General features: G+C 36.2%; 1 protein-coding gene across 4 annotated transcripts in view; it reads left to right on the top strand.

Annotated features, from left to right (window-relative positions):
- SMAD4 (SMAD family member 4) overlaps positions 1-19,672 on the top strand; it is a 54,174-nt gene that overhangs the window by 5,185 nt on the left and 29,317 nt on the right. For all 4 annotated transcript variants that reach the window (XR_013995290.1, XM_081078819.1, XM_081078821.1 and 1 more), the window contains exons 2-6: positions 9,383-9,761; positions 11,029-11,203; positions 11,638-11,667; positions 16,191-16,403; positions 19,502-19,621. Coding sequence is in view for 3 of the 4 variants with exons in the window: in XM_081078819.1 (XP_080934945.1) it covers positions 9,513-9,761; positions 11,029-11,203; positions 11,638-11,667; positions 16,191-16,403; positions 19,502-19,621 (787 nt within the window). In the remaining variant the exon portion in view is untranslated. The remainder of the gene's footprint in view (positions 1-9,382; positions 9,762-11,028; positions 11,204-11,637; positions 11,668-16,190; positions 16,404-19,501; positions 19,622-19,672) is intronic.

The following is a 19,672-nucleotide window of genomic DNA, read 5'->3' as shown; positions in this document are numbered from 1 at the left end:
CTTAGTTTCCAGTTTTCTAAAACAGTGTTTCCCAAAGTGTATTCCACAGACTCCTGGGATATCCCATAACCCTTTTCTTTTAGGGGATTCATGAAGTCAGTTATTTTCATGATAAAACTGAAGCGTTATTTGCCCTTTTACCATGTGACATTTGCACTGATGGTGAAGAAGCAGTGGTGGGTAAACCCTGGTACCGTAGCATGAATCAAGGAAGTGGTACCAAACTCGATGAATCTTCCTTGTTCTTCACAGCCAAACACACATGTTAAGTGTTAGGGGGGAAAAAGCCAGTTTCACTTAAGAATATCCTTGGTGTGACTCTGGGTGGTGAACACACAATGGGATTTATAGGTGATGTATTACAGAATTATACACCTGAAACCTATGTAACTTTACTAACAATTGTCACCCCAATAAACTTTAATTAAAAAATAAAAAGAGTATTCTTGGTGAAGCAGTAAAAAGTTTTTATTTTTAAAATCTACCCTGGAGTGCATATCTTTTTAATGGTATGGTTAAATGGCAGTGTGCATAAAGCACTTCTGCATATCACAGTGCAAGAGTCATCTCTAGGAAAAGCACTTGTGTGACTGGGCTGCAAGCTAAATAAGCTACTTTTAAAAAAATGGAACACCACTTGTGTTTTTACTTAAAAGAATGACTGATGGATAAACCATGGTTACTCAGACGTGGGTGTTTAACAGGTATTTCTTTGAAAATGAGTGACTTGAGCCTGCCACTCAAGGAAAACAACTCTTTGTTGCCAATGATAAAATCTGATCTTTCAAGTGAAAATTAGATTTTTGAAAACTTGTATCTGCCACCATGGGCTTGCCAGCTCCTCAATACTTAAGACTTTTCTGATGAGATTGGTGTTGATATTAAGGAATATGATTTTGTGTGTGGGGGGGGGTATAAGGAAATGTGTTAACATTTGGAAGATCTCTATAACTCATTAAACCAATATGCTTTCAGATGACCAATGCATGATGTTACAAAACCATGCATGGGTAGGCGATCCATTCAAAGTACAACATAGACCATAGGATTTTTATTTAACAGAGTCAAGAAGTTTATTGATACGGAGTCAGATTTCACATTGCAACTAACTTTTAATAAGCCACTTATTGTATTTTGGTGTTGAATGAAGGAGGAATATCTATTATTATCTTAAAAGGCTATTAAAATACTCCTCTCTTTTCCAATTACTTATCTGTGCGAGGCACATTTTCTTTATATACTTGAACCAAAACAGCATATCACTACAGATTGAATGTAGAAGCAGCTGTCTTCTCTTAAGCTAGACATTAAAGAAATTTGCAAAAATGAAAAGCAAAGTCTCTCTGAATACTGACTTTTTTGTGACATTTATATTAACGCATAATAGGATTATTTTAATTTAATAAATATTTAAAGTTTTCAGTTTTCATTTGTATTATAATATGGTAGCTGCCAATAGCTATGACTCCCATAAACAAAGGCTGTTTGGAATTCTCAATAATTAAAGTACCTAGTTATCTGTATTGTTGACTAGATTCCATTGTTTATGTGGTTTGTATTACTGTAATTTCTGAGAATATTATTAATTCCATTTTTGTTCAGTAATTACCTACTGGGAAACATGTAGCAGTCAAACTCAAGTAAAAAGGGAAATTCATTGGCTTGGTCTGGAAATAGAGCTGGCCTCAGAGTGTTGGATCAGGGTCACAACCAGCCAACATCGTCAGCACTCGATCTCTTGGTTTTGTTTTCCTTTCTTTTAGAGTTTCAGGTAGGCTCAAGTCCAGCAGAAAGAGTTTTTTTCCCCTCTGCAGTGCCAGCGGAAGTCCTGGAGCTGTCATTGGCTTGACTTGGGTCCTCTCTCATCTTTGAAACAACTAATGTCGCTAGGCGGTGGCTCTGGTTAGTCAGGCTAGGGATTGTCCCACCTGCCCAGATGGGGAGAGTCTCCTTGGAAAATCAGAGTACTGTTATAGAAGGGGAAGTATATGCTTGCAGACAAAAGCAGCTGTCAACTAGAGGACTTTGTTGATTCTTCTTTTAACAACCTCTAATTTATCCAGAAAAATGTTAATTTTTAAATAAGATTCTTTAAGGTGAAGCTGGTATGCCAATATGACATTTAAATCTAAGATCTATGGGTAAAGAAGTACACCTCTAAATTTGTTCCTTGTAGTTCATCTTAAAAGTTATAACAAAAGCATTATGATTCTTGTATTCCCATCTCAGGTTTTTATAATCATTAATACCTGTGTGTACAATCCTTTGTGCTTTTAGAGGTTCTCCTCCAACTGCCTGTGTGATGAATCTCAACTCCCAGATGTTCCTCTGTTTTGAATCTAGGCTACAACTTGTCCTTCAGGCCATTGAACTAAACCTACACACGCTCTTTTTTTTTCACTGCTTGTAAGCTTATGATTAGAATTTCTTCCTAGTGATGATTCACCAGGCCAGGCTTTTCTTTTTTTTCTTGTTAATCTTAAGCACTTTTCTCAAATATTCCTGTATTATTAGTTTATTGATAATTGCTTAAAATACCTATAACTTCTAGAAAATGTATGTCTCAGATAGAATACAGCCAATAATTCAAAAGTAAACAGACATCTGAGCAATAAAAACATTTCAACATCCATTAAGTAAAATTTATGATTTACATGGGAGCTCTTCAGGCCAGTACTCAGCCTTTTTATTTTTAGAGAGTAACTTAATTAGCTTGGTTATCTGGTTTTGTAGTCCATGAAGTTGCCATTTAACCTATGGTTAACATCAAGTGACAATTTAGGATTAACAACAAGGCTAGAGACAAAACACACCAATCGTTGGATAGATACAAGAATAACCTCTTCCTTTTGCTGATTTTCTACCTCCCATTATCCTTTCACCAGGGGATGGTCTGAATTACACGAACTTTATCTAATATCTTTATGTTAGAGACTTTGAGATAGGCTTAACTCCTCTACTTAGCTCTTCAAAACTCGGCATACTTCACCTCTTAATTCTTAGTCTTTCTTCATCCTTCAGTTAACCTAGCTAGGAAGTGGGTCACCTTTTCACTTTTCCTTCTTTTCACTCGTTAGTTGATTAAAAAATCTAATCTGTTCTACCTAGAAATATTTTATTGGTTCCCCCTTTAATTTCGTTGCCCATGCCTCTAATCTAAGCCCTGTTACTCTTCGGATCACTGTCGTTTAACTGGTTTTCTGTTTCCCTTTCCAAAGCTGTTCTGTATCCTCTCACTATGGTTTTCTTCCTAATGCAAATCTAATGTTATTTGTTCTCTTCTTTCCTATTATGAACCTACCTACTCTAGACATTACACCTGTATTCTTATTCTATGATTCTTATTCCTTTGATTTTCCTTTAGCCTGGTAGTTCTTAGTACTATTCCACCAATAATCTAATGGCTCTCTCCTGGCACATAGTAATATTGCATTTCTCTGTCTCCTCTCCCACCTTGAAATTAGGCATGATCTAGTAGTGTTTCTCACCCTTGGCACTATTGACATTTTGGCCTGGATAAATTTTTGTTGTGGGGGGCTGTCTACTGCATTGCAGGGTGTTTGTGAATAGCTCTTGCCTTTACCACTAGATACCCAGTAGCAAGCACTCTGCCTCCCACTTCCTCATCCAGTTGTGACAATCAAATATGTCTCTAGACATTGCCAAATGTCCCCTGAGGGGCAAAGCTGTCCTGGTTGAGAACCAGTGACATGGCCATATGACTTTGGCCAATCAAATGTGAACAGAAGTAGTAAAGTAGTCAGCCTTCAAAAGACATGCATGAGTTATCCTATCTCTTCTCTTACCATTTAAGGACTTATGTAGGGATGGAGCCTTTGTTAGCCTAATCCCTGAGATGACAATGAGCAGTGCTCCCAGTTTATCTGTGATAGACGTGTAATTTATGCAGAAAATGCACCCATTGTTTTAAGCTACTGATACTTGGGAGTTGGTTGTCACTGCACATGGCCTAGCCTAGCCTGACTAATACATCATGCAAAGACTTATTCTACCTGTGGACATTCCGTGCTTTCTCATTTGTAGTCTCAAATCACTTTAACACCTACCTCTTTTAGCACCTGTTAGTGTAATGTGTTTCGATCTTCTAGATCAGTGGTCCTCAATGGAATGAGTACTGCTCTTTAAGGCATGTTGTGGAAATTAGTGGGAGAAGCTTTGGTCGGCCGGGGCCGGGGATGCCCTACTGCGATGTGAGGGACTTGGAAGAGTTACCTTACATCCCACAATACTTTCAGTTGCCCCAGAAATTAATTAGGAGGAAACATATAATTAGCCTAGAACCCAGCTCCATCCTAATTTGTACTCAGTTTTTCAGAAATGAAATATCTTAATTGAAGTTGTTTTGTTTGGAACTTTATCAAGTTTCCAAAACAACACACCTGCCTTGGAAAGTTTGAATTTGTAGCTGTCATTTTTATGATGATTCTACATAGAAGTGCCATTTTTTATTATACTTTTAAAATTGGATGTGCCTGAGCGTGTTTATTAAAGTACATAATTTATTGTATATTAATCTTTTTCTCCTTTGTATGATAATTAGGGCATTGTTAATTTTAAAAAAATACGTGTAAGTGGGTTAGAATTGTTTTAGGATCTCTAATGGGTGATACAAATTATTTGTTACAAAAATGGCATGTTTGTCTGATAGAGTTGAAAACCGTTTTCTGATTATGTGCTACTTTTTTGTGTGTCTGTAGTGTTTGCATATAGTTGATACAGTGTTTGTTGAATTGGTCAATTTATGATTCCCAAATTACTTCTATGTATGTACACTGTTGCATTTAATTAGCATAGCGCCTCTGTAAAGTTGGCAAGGCAGATATTGTTCCCATTTCATAGATGAGAATTGAAAGCGATGTTAACTCAGTCATGCTGCTGCTAGAGCTTTAATTAAAACATGTAATTTTATTCATACCAGTCTAGGGCCCTTGTCTACTATCATTACATACCACTCCTTAAAAATATTATAATCTAGAGCTATTTAATATAGGAAACATCTGTATACTCTTGCTGATACTATTTTTTATATAAATAACTTTTAAATAATGTTTTAAGCACTTGTGGTCATAGGGATGCAACAAACTAAACACATGGAAAAGCTATGTTTCTTTAAGAAAGCAAGAATATTTTCATTAGTTTTCAAAGAAATAAGCAATTAATACAGTTTCTGAGATACCATAAGGCCCAGAGACAGCTCAAATTTTAGAAGTGATAACATCTCATGGTGAGATTGTGGTGAAATATAGTCAAACACTTGAATTACATAAGAAATTGGTACAAATCTTTTGGAATATGATATCAGAAAATGAGTTCAACAACAAGGTATTTGCACTCTTCAAAATTTGTTGCAAGGAAATACCACCGAATAAAAAGCTATAGTCAGGCCGGCCCAGTGGCTCAGGCGGTTGGAGCTCTGTGCTCCTAACTCCGAAGGCTGCTGGTTCGATTCCCACATGGGCCAGTGGGCTCTCAATCACAAGGTTGCCTGTTGGATTCCTTGACTCCCGCAAGGGATGGTGGGCTACGCCCCCTGCAATTAACAACGGCAACTGGACCTGGAGCTGAGCTGCGCCCTCCACAACTAAGACTGAAAGGACAACAACTTGAAGCTGAACGGCACCCTCCACAACTAAGATTGAAAGGACAACAACTTGACTTGGGAAAAAAGTCCTGGAAGTACACACTGTTCCCCAATAAAGTCCTGTTCCCCTTCCCCAATAAAATCTTAAAAAAAAAAAAAAAAGCTGCAGTCAGTCACAAACTTTTGCCTGGTATGTGTCAGGAACTGCTGGGTGCTGGAAATTTTTAAGATGAGAAAGGGTTGCTGTTTTCTTGAACTTCTAGATTTGTGGCAACAGAGAGAGACAAATACATAATCAAATAATTAATATAATGTGTTGAGTTGTAATTCAGGTGTGTTTGAAATTTGAGGGAGGGATCAAGTAATATACTAAGGAACACGCAGTAAACAGACCTGGGAAGTAATTCTCCAGGATTGGCAGGGGAGGAGATAGTGTATTAGGGAATATAGTCTTGGAGAAAGTGAGACATTTAAATGGCACTTGAAAAATGACTAGTACTTACCAAGTGGATAAAATGGAGCTGAATGTTTTAGGTAGAAGAAATAGCATGAGAAAGAATCTGAAAGCACACACAGAAATGCATTCATTTGATAATATGGAGCACTTACGAGTACATGTCCTAGGAATTGGGTATATAATGATGAATAAGACAAGTACAATCCCCGTTTCCTAGAGCTTTCAGTCTAGAAATTAAAATTGTTATGAGTTAGCATTCAGAGATTTCAAACTGGTGGTACCGTTGTTGGGCCAGATTTGAGTTGAAGGTGTGTCTTGTTTGGCATCCATAGTGGTTTCTCTCTCCCCTCTTCTTCCTCCTCTTGCCCAACAAGTAAATTGCCAGTACTTAAAAATGAGATTTCACATACAGATAGGCATTGAAGGCATGGCAGGCGTCTAGCATACTCAACTTGCATTTCCACCAGAAGTGAGTAGTGGCTACCCACTTAGGTGAGCAAGCATCTGTACTCCTCCGTACTTTTCTTTACACCTGGCACATTTTATTCATAAAAAATTTGCCTGGCTCCTACATGTCTTTGAGTTTGAGTTGTGAGTCCTTGGATGAGTGGTTTACTTTAGTTTCTGCTCTCCTAAATTTTCTTTGACAAATTTTAATAGGAGAAAGTGCAGAAAAATGCATAATGCATTTTAGGAAAATATATTTTTAAAATAAAATAAACATTGTAGTATTCAGACAATAGCTATTTTTAACTGAACGTTAGGTGTTAGGCACTTTACACGGTAGATTTTCTCATTTGAGCCCCAAATTCTCCTTTTAATCTAGGTTCAGAGAGTTTAAGTAACTTAATTTGTCAAACTACTTAGTGTCAAACTACTTAGTGGGATTCTAATTCAGATCTCTGACTCAGAATATCCCCATGCAGGTATTCTTTGGTTATCCAGAAAGTGTGCCTTCAACATGTATTTATTGAATGTGGGCACGTATTCAAAGATATAAGAAAAACTGCTTCTTCTCTGCATGGGGCTTATAATAATTGACAAGACAGGCATTTATGTAAAACAGGTAATAGAGGGGAGCACATGGTAAATACCAGGTGATTGATAGGAATTCTGAGGAGGCCCCAAACTGCCATTTAGCTGTGTCAGGGAGAATAGAAAGGAGGATACTGATAGAAATAACTAAGGTGAAGACTGATGTAACTTTGTGAGACAGTGTGGAGGTAGTGAAAGAGACGTGGAGGTAGTGAAAGAGACGTAGGTCAAAGTAGATTTACTAAGCTTTCCAGTGCTGGTAATGGACTGGAATTAATGCTTTAGAAGTAAAGGTTATCAGAAGAGAATAGGTTTTCGTATATGCTGATGAGTTAGTTTTATTTATTTTTTTTATTTGGTAGGGGACAGATTTTTAAAGATTCAAGTAAACAGCAAAAGAAAATAAAAGCAAAATAAACATGGAATGCAACACCATCAACAAGCAAATAAAAACAACCCAGCATACAAAGTACAGCCTCCACTCCTGCTTTGTTATTTATTCTTAGGTTGATGGCCTTTTCTTAGTCTGTGTGGGATCTTTCCCCCCACTTTTCTTCCACACGCCCCCTCCGCCCCCTCACTCTGGTTCAAGCCATTGTTTCTCAGTTTAGTTGTGTAGGACACAGCTCCTGGCCCATGCTGGGATTATGAGCGTTCCACTTCCCCAGCTGAGGCCGTCGGTCGCCAGTCAGTCGCCAGTTGGCTGCTCACGGCAGCCCAGCTCCAGGGAGAGCCATTGTTCACAAGCTTAGCTGTAGAGGGCGCAGCTCACTGGCCCATGGGGAATCGAGCCGGTGATCTAGGCGTTAAGAGCGCTGCGCTCCCACCACCTGAGCCACCGAGCAGTCCCCCTTGTGGGATCTTGAGGTCAGATAAGTTACTTTAGTTTTGTATGTGTTGAGAGGATTCTTAATTAATATTCATTTTCTATATTTCAATTTGTTTTCAAAATTATTTGTCCTGTTGCTTTTACAGGTAAAATCTTTCCGAGGAATTCAGTGGTCTTTTTTAAAAAGATAACTTTATTGAGATGCAATTCACATACAATAAAATTCACCCTTTTGGAGTGTACAGTTCTGTGGTTTTCACTGTAGTGGCAGAGTTGTCCAACCATCACAACTGTTTAATTTTAGAACATGTTCATTACCTCCAAAAGAAACTCCATACCCATTAGCAGTCATTCTTCATTCTCCTTCCCCCTAGCCTCTGCAACCACTAATCTAATTTTTGTTTTTATGGTTTTGCCTATTCTGCATGTTTCGTATAAATAGGATTATACAATATGTGGCCTTTTGTGACTAGCTTTCACTTAGCATGTTTTCTATGTTTGTCCATGATGTAGCATGTATAAGTACTTAGTTCCTTTTTGTGACTGAATAATGCTACGTTGTATGGATATACTCATACATTTATCAGTAGATGGACATTTGGGTTGTCCATACTTCTTGGCTGTATAATGAAGGGTGCTACTATGAACATTTATGTATAGGTTTTTGTGTGGGCGTAGGTTTTCAGTAATCTTGGGTGGAATTGTTAAGAGTGCAATTGCTGGGTCATGAGGTAACTCTTATGTTTAACATTTTGAGGAATTGTCAGACAACTTTCTAAAAGTGGCTGCACCATTTTGCAATCCCACCAGCAATATATGAGGGATTCGTTTTCTCCACTTCCTTGCCAATACTTACTGTCTTTTCCTTTTGATATATCCAACCTAGTGTGTTGGGTGTGAAATGGTATCTCCTTGTGGTTTTGATTTGCATTTCCCTAATGGCTAATGATATTGAGCATTTTTTATATGCTCTATTGGCCATTCTTCTTTGCCCATTTAACAATTGTTATTCATCTTGTTATTGTTGTCAGCAGTCTCGTTTAACACAGATAGGTGTTAACTGATAAACAGCATTTGGTACTAGGTGATGGTGAGTTTTTCATGTGTATTAGTGATAAATTTTTAGGTTTAACTAGTTGTTAATCAAGAATATTTTAAAGTCCTGGTCTTCATAAGTATTCCTTTTAGATTGAAAGTCATAAGATTTTACTTTGGGTGACTAAAACAGTCAACAAGACTTGACTGAGCATGCCTCTATAATGATGAGAAGGCCTAACTTCAATATTTTTGGAATGTCAAAAATAGCAACATTTTAATTAAGTCATTAAAAATCTAAGCAACCACATTTTCATTATGTGCATTGAGTCTGAGTTAACTGAAACAATTCTATCTTTTCCCAAGTAATTGAATCTACTTGGTAAAGTGTAGTCTAATACCTGTCTCTTTTTTTTTTTTTTAGGTTATCCTGAATACCACATGTCTAACAGTTTTCCTTGCAACGTTAGCCAGTGTTTTTCACTGCCTCCAAAAAATCAAAATTGCTCTGGAAATTGGAGACATATTTGATTTAAAAGAAACAACTTTAACAAATGGACAATATGTCTATTACGAATACACCAACAAGTAATGATGCCTGTCTGAGCATTGTACATAGTTTGATGTGCCATAGACAAGGTGGAGAGAGTGAAACATTTGCAAAAAGAGCAATTGAAAGTTTGGTAAAGAAGCTGAAGGAGAAAAAAGATGAATTGGATTCTTTAATAACAGCTATAACTACAAATGGAGCTCATCCTAGCAAATGTGTTACCATACAGAGAACGTTGGATGGAAGGCTTCAGGTTAGTCTTGCACTAGAGATTTTTAATACCTTCTGTAGTGGCAAATTAAAATAATTCTTGTTTTCTCCTAAGTTATTTGGGGATAATTTAACCCTTCCTCCATCTCTTAGATACTATACATCCTATACTGTTACACTTTATGGGAATATATGGAACTGTGTCTTCCATATAATAAAGATATATCTTAAGAGTTTTTAATGTTCTGATGGAAAAAAGTTGAATATAGAAAATTTTGAACATAAAAACAAGCAGAAGAAAACTCATACCTTTAGCACTTTGGTATTCATCCTTGTCTTTTTTTCCTTTTTGGTGTTGTACGCACATTTTAAAAACTGAGTTATACTTAGCTCTTTTATAATTTAGAAATCTGATATTGTATGTTTTGTATTGTTATATGAAAAACAATCTAGAAGAATTCAAACATATCTTTAAAAGTAAAACTTGAGTTAATTTACAAATTTCCACCCCCCTCCCACTCCGGTTCAAGCCGGTGTTTCTCAGTCTAGTGTAGGGCACAGCTCCCTGGCCCATGCTGGTATTAGGAGCCTTGCGCTCCCCCCGGCTGAGGCAGATGGTTGACAGTCTGCCGGTTGGCTGCTCACAACAGCTCACGGCAGCTCTCGCCGGCTGCCGGCCGCTCATGCTGGCCGCTGGCCACTCATGGTAGCTCACCACGGCAGCCCACAGCAACACGGCAGCCCACAGCAACACGGCAGCCCACAGCAACACGGCAGCCCAGCTCCAGGGAGAGCCATTGTTCACAGTCATAGCTGTAGAGGGCACAGCTCACTGGCCCATGAGGGAATTGAACCGGCGACCTTGGCGTTATGAGCACGGCGCTCCAACCACCTGAGCCCACCAGGCCCGCCCACAAATTTTCTTTGCCTGTTATTTTGACTGATCACATTTTTCATGTAGAATTACATAATAAGTGCCTGTGTTTAATATTTTTATGAAAAACAAAAATCTTATATTGTTAGACTTAAAACTCTTATTTCTAGATTTTAGGCATAGTTTCTACAACAAACTTCTGCTTTTTTGCATCTTTAAAACCCGAGCATGGGCCTTGAAATCATACCTGGGCTCACTGCTTTATGACTCTGGCCAAGTAAGTTATTTTGAGCATTAGTTTTTCTCATTTATGAAATGGGAATGATAATACTGATTTTGTAGAATTGTAAGGATTAAATGAGAGCATGTATAAAGTGCCATGCATAATGTGGGATGAATAACCGATGCTCGGTAAATGGTTGTTTCTTTTTCCTAGGTGGCTGGTCGGAAAGGATTTCCTCATGTGATCTATGCCCGTCTCTGGAGGTGGCCTGATCTTCACAAAAATGAACTAAAACATGTTAAATATTGTCAGTATGCGTTTGATTTAAAATGTGATAGTGTCTGTGTAAATCCATATCACTATGAACGAGTTGTATCACCTGGAATTGGTAAGTAGACTTTGCTTTTATCTTAGAAGCACAAAGGGAAAAGATCTCAATACTATTTAAATTTTAAGTTAAATTATAAATTTGGAGACGGCCCAGGACTTTCAACTAAGGTTAAAAAATTGGACATTTTTAATGAAATATAAATATTTGTATTTGAACTTTGCAACAAACTTTTATTTTGATTGCAAAAGCTAAATATATGTGGTTGGTATTTTGACCATTCAGAATATTGTTTTTGAAAAATAAGATGGAAAGCACGATAGAATTGAATACTTCATATGTTGTCAGATAGCTTTTATAGTGCTGTTCTTGAAATGATTCATGAAGTTTTGAATCTGGCTTATATTTACAGTCTGTAATTTTAAGTATAATGGATAATATTTTCATGGTAATGATTAATGTTTCATTTTCTTTTCTCCTTTAAAAAAATTAAGATCTCTCAGGATTAACACTGCAGAGTAATGGTAGGTAATCTGTTTCTTGTAACTTTCTTTATTTTCTTTCATCCTCTCCCCTCCATTTTTTATTGACTTAGAATTAATTTGTGTGGATGCTGGTAATATTTATGAGAAAAAGACTTACTGCTTTGGAAATGTAGATTTTCGGGAATGGGCATGCATCGGCATTTAAAACTGGATTTAAATAGGCTATTGGCTTTCGTGATTTGAACTGCTATTTATGAACTAGTCTAAAAAATACGATAGGAGAACATAAAACATACAGGGGAAGAATATTTTTTGAATTGGGTAAAACTGGTTATTTTGGAAGAAAATCTCACAGAGCTATTTTAAGTGGGTATAAGTAAATACCTGCAATATTTGGTAATTGGGAATTGTGTATAACATCTTTTAAAAATACTAGTATGCTGATCTTTCTTCATTTCAGCCAAACTTATTTTTATGAATGACAATTTTAAGAATGATTTAAATCTATATATATATATATATATATTTTTTTTTTTTTTTAAATATTTTTTCAGTCTTGTTACATTTTGAGTAAATAAAACAAGGCTACTTTACAGTATATGCTGATCACAGATAATCTAGTCCCATTTTAAAAAGGAGACAGTGTTTTGAGGTGGGGAAATGAAACAGATGGGTGTGTGTGTGTGTGTGTGTGTGTGTGTGTGGTGGGGTTTATTTTTATTTTTTTTAGTGTTTTATTTGAGAACAGAAATCTGTTAAAACTTTAGCTCTGTTACTTACAACATGTTAATGAACTCAGAATTCTGTAGGAACGCTGATAAAGAGTCACTATCATCTTAGAAAGTTGTGCCATTGTTCTGGAGGGAAATTAGTGGCTCAGCACCTCTTTTGTTGCGGAATCTTAGAGGTGGGTCAGAAATGTAATCTGACATTAAACAATTTAGGAAGAGTAGGAAAGTCTGCTTGTTTTCATTCTCCACTTTTCTTTCACGTCACTAATGATAGAGGAAGACTTTAGTGCTTTTTGGTACTTGTTAATGGTTAGTAGGTTTCTGAGAACAGTGGCTTGGTAATAGAAGTTGTTGTGGTGATCTGGGAAGGGTAGTTTTAAGACTGGATAGAGCTCTTTTGCTACAGACATTGAATGATATGTCACTTCCCATCTTCACCATTCTCCATCTGTGCTTTTGGAGAATTAAAGCATTTAGCTCAAAGGGTGTTAGGGGTTGAGAGACTGCAGTGATGGTTATACCCGAATCTCCCTAGGAGGGTGGTTGTGAGGGGATCCAATTCTGAAGATTCATACTCCTACCCTCTCCTAAAATACTGCTTTTATTGAGTACCTTTTATTGATGGGATTGTGTGTGTTCATGGCCTCTTTTTAGTGGCCCTAGGGCTGTCTTCAGCCTGTAGATCCCTCTGCTGGTGGTTATATAAAGGGCAACTTCAAAGGCTTATTTCCTCAGAAAACAACACGTGTTTCTCACAGCTCCTTCTAGATTTGGACAAAAAAAAGAATACAATGCTAGGTAATTGAAAGTTAAAAAAAAAAAAAGGGATAGTTCCTTCATTTTTGAGTTGGGGTTGTGGTCTCATCCAGCCTGTCTCGTCTCTTTTATGAAACTTTCCATGACCACATTGACCTATGTATTCATTTTAACAAATATTTAATGAGCATGTATTGCCTGGTACTGTGTTAGGTTCCAGGGACAATAGGATAAATAAGGTGTATTTTCTCCACTTCGGGAGCTCATAGTCTACTGGAGGGAAGAAAAGGTAAATGAGTCATGACAGTATCATCAGACAAGTGCTGTGGCCTGCCTGCTCGTGCTGATGAAGGGCTCAGACCCAGGATGAGCCCAGTGGCTTCACTTTTCTGTTCACTATACATTCCCTACCCCTCATTGAACATTTTCTAATCACTATGTACATAAGCACTCTAAAAATACGGTTAAATCATAATAGCTAATACTTCCTAAGTACTCGTTTTGTATCAGGTACTGAGCTAACTGATTTGCGAGTATTGTGTCATCATTCTTGTAATACCTGTGCATGGCAGGTGGCATTATCCACACCTTATCAGATGAAGAGACTGGTGCCTGGAGAGGAGCTGGAGTAGGTGTGCTCACTCTTAGATATTTAAACAATATAAAAATATTATGAAAGGCTGTAAGCTCCATGGGGCAGAAACCTTTCTCTTGTTTATTGATGTGTCCCAAGTGCTAGAACAGTACCTGGAACATAGGTGCTCAATAAATATTTTTTCAGTGAATGAATTTGTTGAATGCTAGTCCATGAAGAGAAATACTAAATAGTTTGGTGTCTGTTTTTCTGGACTTTAAAAATATATACTATATGTTTTTTTAATTTTATTTTTTTGAATAGGCAATACATGGTCCATAAATCAAAATACTATAAAAAGGTATACAGTGAAAAGAAGTGCTCCCACCCCTGCCCCCATTCCCCCCTACCTCAGGTAATCACTTTTATTAGTTTCTGGTGTTTCCTTCCAGGGTTTCTTTATGCAAAAATACATGTATTATTTCCCTCCTTTTCTTACACAAAAGGCATATTGTGCACTTTTCTGGACCTTGCTTTTTTACTTAATGGTATATGATTTTTAAAACATGCATATGATCATAGTGTACAATAGTGTTTTGTAACCTACTTTTTTTCTCTTGGGGAAAATATACTGCAGACATCTATCCTTGTTGATACCTACAGTTTTACCTAAGAAACATATGTTTTAAGTTAAATCAATAATAACATGTTTTAAGTTATTTGATTAAAGAGACCTGGAGAATGGTAGTAACCCCAAACTTACATTTGGGAAAGTTTAGCCAACATATTAGGCAAGAAAAAGTTATGAGGCATACTTCTTTAAAAGCAGAATTTAGTTGTTATGATGGCACATTAATCCAGAGGATCAGCTGAAAAGTAGAAGTAGAGTATCAGTTTGACTGGTTCTATACTCAAATCAGTAGCTTTCTCCTAAGTGTCAAATGTCTTCGTAAAAAGATCCTGGTCATTATAACAACAAAAAGTAAGATGTCAAGGAATCAAATAGAAATGTCAGGATCTATCTGAAGACAAAGAATTTTGTTGAAGAGTATATATAATTTTTTTAAAAAAATGATTGAATAAATATAGTCATACCCACTTTATGTCCCGAATGATTATTTCTTTGCATTTTTATAATTTGGCCAACATTAGAGATAAGTGGTTGGATTCCGTTTTTTTACTGATATACAATGATGTGTTAAGCATCTTTTTGGTTATCTTTTTGTTTTCATAGAATTTTCTAAAGAGAAACTCTTTGGAGTGGAATTTATTGGTTTTAAAAACATCAGTGTCTTCATGACTTTTGATGCATGAAAATGCCCTTTAAGAGATTGTACACAGAAATTTGAACAATGGATTATTCTTACCATTGAAATATTCTCATTTTAATAAAAAAATAGCCATGCAATTTATGTGTAAGAGTTTTTCAAAAATTGACATAGGGAAAGATAAGGAGCACTGCACTCATGCTGATTCTTAATGGAAAGGAGAATGTCTTTTTATGGACTATTAATTAATTACTCTGATAGAGAACCTAGTATTAGAATTCAATGGATTGTAAAATTTTGGGGTAGTATTAGTTCAGAAGCAATAAAGGGTTACTTGCTAAAGATAAAAAGCAAACCCCAAAACAACAGCCCAAAATCAAATTTGGAGATTCTGGGTAGTGAACAATTGACATTATAAATGTAGTTTCAGTTTTCTTTTTTCCTCACAACAAAGCCAACTATTCCCTGGTTTGTTCAAGGAAAGGTGTTATGTTGTATCAGTCTGGCTTTGCTTAGTAAGGTGTAACCACGTAAGTAAATGGTGTTGGTTACTGAGTTTTGTTCACACCACATACTTATAAAACATCAGTATTTGGATTGGATTTCTAGAAGGAAATTTGAGTTTGACTTACCATTTACCATAGGGTCTATCAGCATGGAGCGCTCCTAGATCCACTTACCATAGGATTTTTCTGTCTTGTTCTGACCCTTTAGGGGATATTCAGTACACTTCACTTTCAAAGACTATGTTAGTTAACAATAATTCTAGATCCTGGAACTGGATAGCTATTCGATCCCACTCATACTTCTATAGTGTGTGAAATTAGCAAAAAGATAGAGCTAAGTACCTAATCTCAATTTGGTCCTCTCATCTACAAGAACATTTTCCCCAGCCATTTTGTTTTCATCTACCTCAGATTGTATATTTAAGGTGATTATTACTTCTAGGTTAATCAGGCAACTAAGGAATACCTCTTCAGGACCGTTGCTGGAAGTTGTTGGAATATAGTCTAGCTTCAGATTTCAAGGAGTCAGTCAAATTGATTGATAAAATATATGTGATGCCACTACCTGTAAATGGCTTTTGCTGATAAAATAGAATGCTTTTAAAAACTGAAAAAATTCTGAGTTAGAGTTATTTACACTGTGGTTGATTTTAGGTATTGTTATAAGATTTTTTTTCTGGGAATGGAAGCTTACACGATTTTAAAATGTATTTAATTTTTTGTGTAGCTCCACCAAGTATGTTGGTGAAGGATGAATATGTTCATGACTTTGAGGGACAGCCATCGTTATCCACTGAAGGGCATTCAATTCAAACCATCCAGCATCCACCAAGTAATCGTGCATCGACGGAGACATACAGCACCCCAGCTCTGTTAGCTCCATCTGAGTCTAACGCTACCAGCACCACCAACTTTCCCAACATTCCTGTGGCTTCCACAAGTAAGTGGTAGAATCAGATGTAGTCAGCAGGTAGACTTTTCCTAACCATTGAACGTTTATATATAGTCACTTGGAAGAAAACTCCAAGTAAGTAAAAATTAAAAGTACTATGGTATGTTTTCCATAGGTAAATAAGTATTGGGTTGGTCCTGGAAAAAAATGGTGTGTGTAGTTTAAACGTTTTTATATTGGTGTACAGTCATTTGGAATTTAAGTAATGACTTTGATTACAATATTGATATAAATTAGTGGAATAATTTGTACTTTATCTCCTATTACATGCAGAAGTAAGAAGGCTTTTGAGCTTTCAGATACATTTTAGAGAAATATTTAAGTAGTTAACAAGTAGTTTTAAACTAAGATGTTTATTAAAAAAATCTGTTACTGGAATTGTGAGCTTTCCTCTAGTAAGGGTTTTTATTTTGGTTTATCTGGCAGAATATTACTTTATAACAATCACCTCAGTTTCCCATTGTGCAAACTTAGAAGACGGGATCTTGATAGACTTGTTTATAACATATACCACAAGATAGACGTCAATTTCTAAATAAAGCTAAATTCTACATATCTAACTCTATGTATTTTTTTTAAATAAGAAGTCTATTTCAAAAAGGTTTTTCCCATGATAGTGTCCACCATCCTGCCACAGGGCTGTTAGGTTCAGCTTTTCTTGGGGCCTGATCAAGGCAGTAATGACCTGGTTCTGTTAATACTGGTGTTTATTTTCACAGTCACCAAAGGTTGGACAGTTTGCTGCTTAGTTGTTTTTTTTTTTAGTTACAGAGCAGAGTCTTGGACTGTGTATGGTGTTATTTGCACCTGATTGCTAAGGAGATTGTATCTAAGCCCTTCCCCCATCAGCGCTAGATGCTGATAGATCTAGACTGATATTTGTTAGCTGCTACCAAAGGGAGAATTATTCTGTTTACTTAATAGCAGATCAGATTCAATATAGAAATTTGATCTTTGGAATAAATGGAGGACACTGATTTATATAATTGGCATTTTCAAGTAAAGTATACCAACTTTCCCCCTCTTTAATTCATTCCACCTCTTCAAAGCAGTATCTTTTGGATTTGCTACATGAGATGACAGTCTCACCGTAGAGACTCAAATATAGTCTCTCAGTGAAAATACATGAGCATTGTCTCATATTCTAGGTGGGTCACATAGGTTAAGCCCTACTTTAGAACCTGGTCTCTTAACCACTTGTTGCCTCTGTTATCTGTCTGTACTTTATTTACCAATTTGGGAATACAGTTGACAAAATAGGTAGTAATGGAGAATAAAAGAAGGCACATTACAACAGATTTGTGCTAGGAGCACAGCTACTTACCTCTGTTGATATTATCTGGAGGTTGAATTTGCATGCTATTGTTGATGCTGGTAAAGTGACTTCACTTTAACTGTTCTGTTCCCTGGGGCCCAGTACTATGAAGACCAGAAAAAGCAGTATGAGTGCAATGCAGATAATTTTGTCTTGGCAATTGTTGGATATATTTTCATAATCGAATAGTAATTACTGTAGGTTTTAGAATTTGTTGCAAAATGTTTCTTCCATTAGATCTCAAAAAGAGGATTAAATTAAAAGAAAGAAAAGAAATTTGATTAAAATAGAGGAATTGGAAGATATTTTACATGAGTTGATTTAATTGTTTCTTTTCATTTCATCTTATATACTTGGAATTGTGTAATAGACATATTCAGTACTGATAACTGCAGTGGACTACTTTATTTAGTTTATGTTCATTTGGTACCTGAATGTCTTCGAGGTTTCTTTCTAAATATAACTTAAAACTCATTTAATTTCTCCTATATAGTGACAGTTTTTGTAAGTTAGCTAAGAGTATGTAGCATGTACAGTTGTTTAAAGTAAGAGCAAAAATGTAATTATCATTTAAAGATAACTTGCAAAAATGTTGGGATGAGTAGGAAGAGCGGTTACTATAAACATTTTCTTAAAAAATGAATAATTTGGAGAGTATTGAAATATTCTCTTTAGCGTTTAATTTTACAGTCTGAGGCTTAAGGAAATGTGATTTGTAGAGAGGAGAAAAATGTTTCTCTTCTTTAATACTTTGAGCAGTGGTCATTTACTCTCTTCTCTCTGATTATATTACCATTTAGATGAGAAAAGATTGAGGTGATGCCAGTGACAACAATTATGAAATTTCAGTGCTTTCTAAATGAGATAAACAATTGACAATTAATGCTTATTTGAAGAAATCACGCTTTTTCCACTTAAGGGGGGGGGACCTTAAAAGTGTAGGTCAGTAAGCAATATCATAGAATGGTTTTGAATCGAATAGTAGCCAGAAGAAGCTTAGTTCTCCTGATATATTTCATATAGACAGGGCAACTAATTTCCTATAAATCCAGGAGTATGATAGTGTTCATGGAAGGAGGTGATTCTTTGTTTTTAAAAGTACATGAAAAAATTTCAAAGTAGACTGATAGTCTGATGTGTGCGCATATACATATATATGTGTGTATATATATATATATATATATATGTATATGTTTTTTACTAGCAAATGCTATATGACTGGACAGTGGAGCTTGACTTTTTTTTTTTTAACTTCTTTGCCTTACCCATCACATTCCATTTACAATATTTGCCTGCTCTGCTTTTCTTTTATCAAACCCTAGAATTGTGTCATTGCCAGTACCAGTGCTGATAATAATGAACTTTCCAGTTTTTAACATTTTCTTGAGCGTAGACTTTTGGAGTCGTAATCAGAAAGGTCCAGAGCTGGATGGAGTGGCCAGAGTTGAGCTGATGTGCTTCTGAAGAAGTTATTATGATAGACTAGACATATAGTGGGATTTTGCTGGCATTTGAAGAATGTTGTAAAGAAATAAGCCATGAAAATTAGCTAGACGTGACTTAAGATAGAAAAATTTGAACTTCTACAGTTTATGTTTTGCTTTTGTAGAGGACTTAAAGGTTTTCCATTTGATGGGCCATGATTGAGTTCCACTTTTTGTCCATCCTTATAGTTGTGGCTGTCAGATATCATTTGGTCCTTCATTTACTGTATAAAACCATGGGGTTGCATCTGTAAATGTACCATGTTAATGTCTTCTTGTTCCTCTAGGTCAGCCTGCCACTATATTGGCAGGCAGCCATAGTGAAGGATTGTTGCAGATAGCTTCAGGGCCTCAGCCAGGACAGCAGCAGAATGGATTTACTGGTCAGCCAGCTACTTACCATCATAGTATGTACATGCTTTTTAAAATCTTTTAAGTCGTTGAGAAAAAACAGGCAG

The sequence above is a fragment of the Rhinolophus hipposideros genome (assembly GCF_964194185.1).
Source record: "Rhinolophus hipposideros genome assembly, chromosome: 17".
NCBI classification, from domain to species: domain Eukaryota; kingdom Metazoa; phylum Chordata; class Mammalia; order Chiroptera; family Rhinolophidae; genus Rhinolophus; species Rhinolophus hipposideros.
This window is presented reverse-complemented; position numbering and strand designations above follow the sequence as displayed.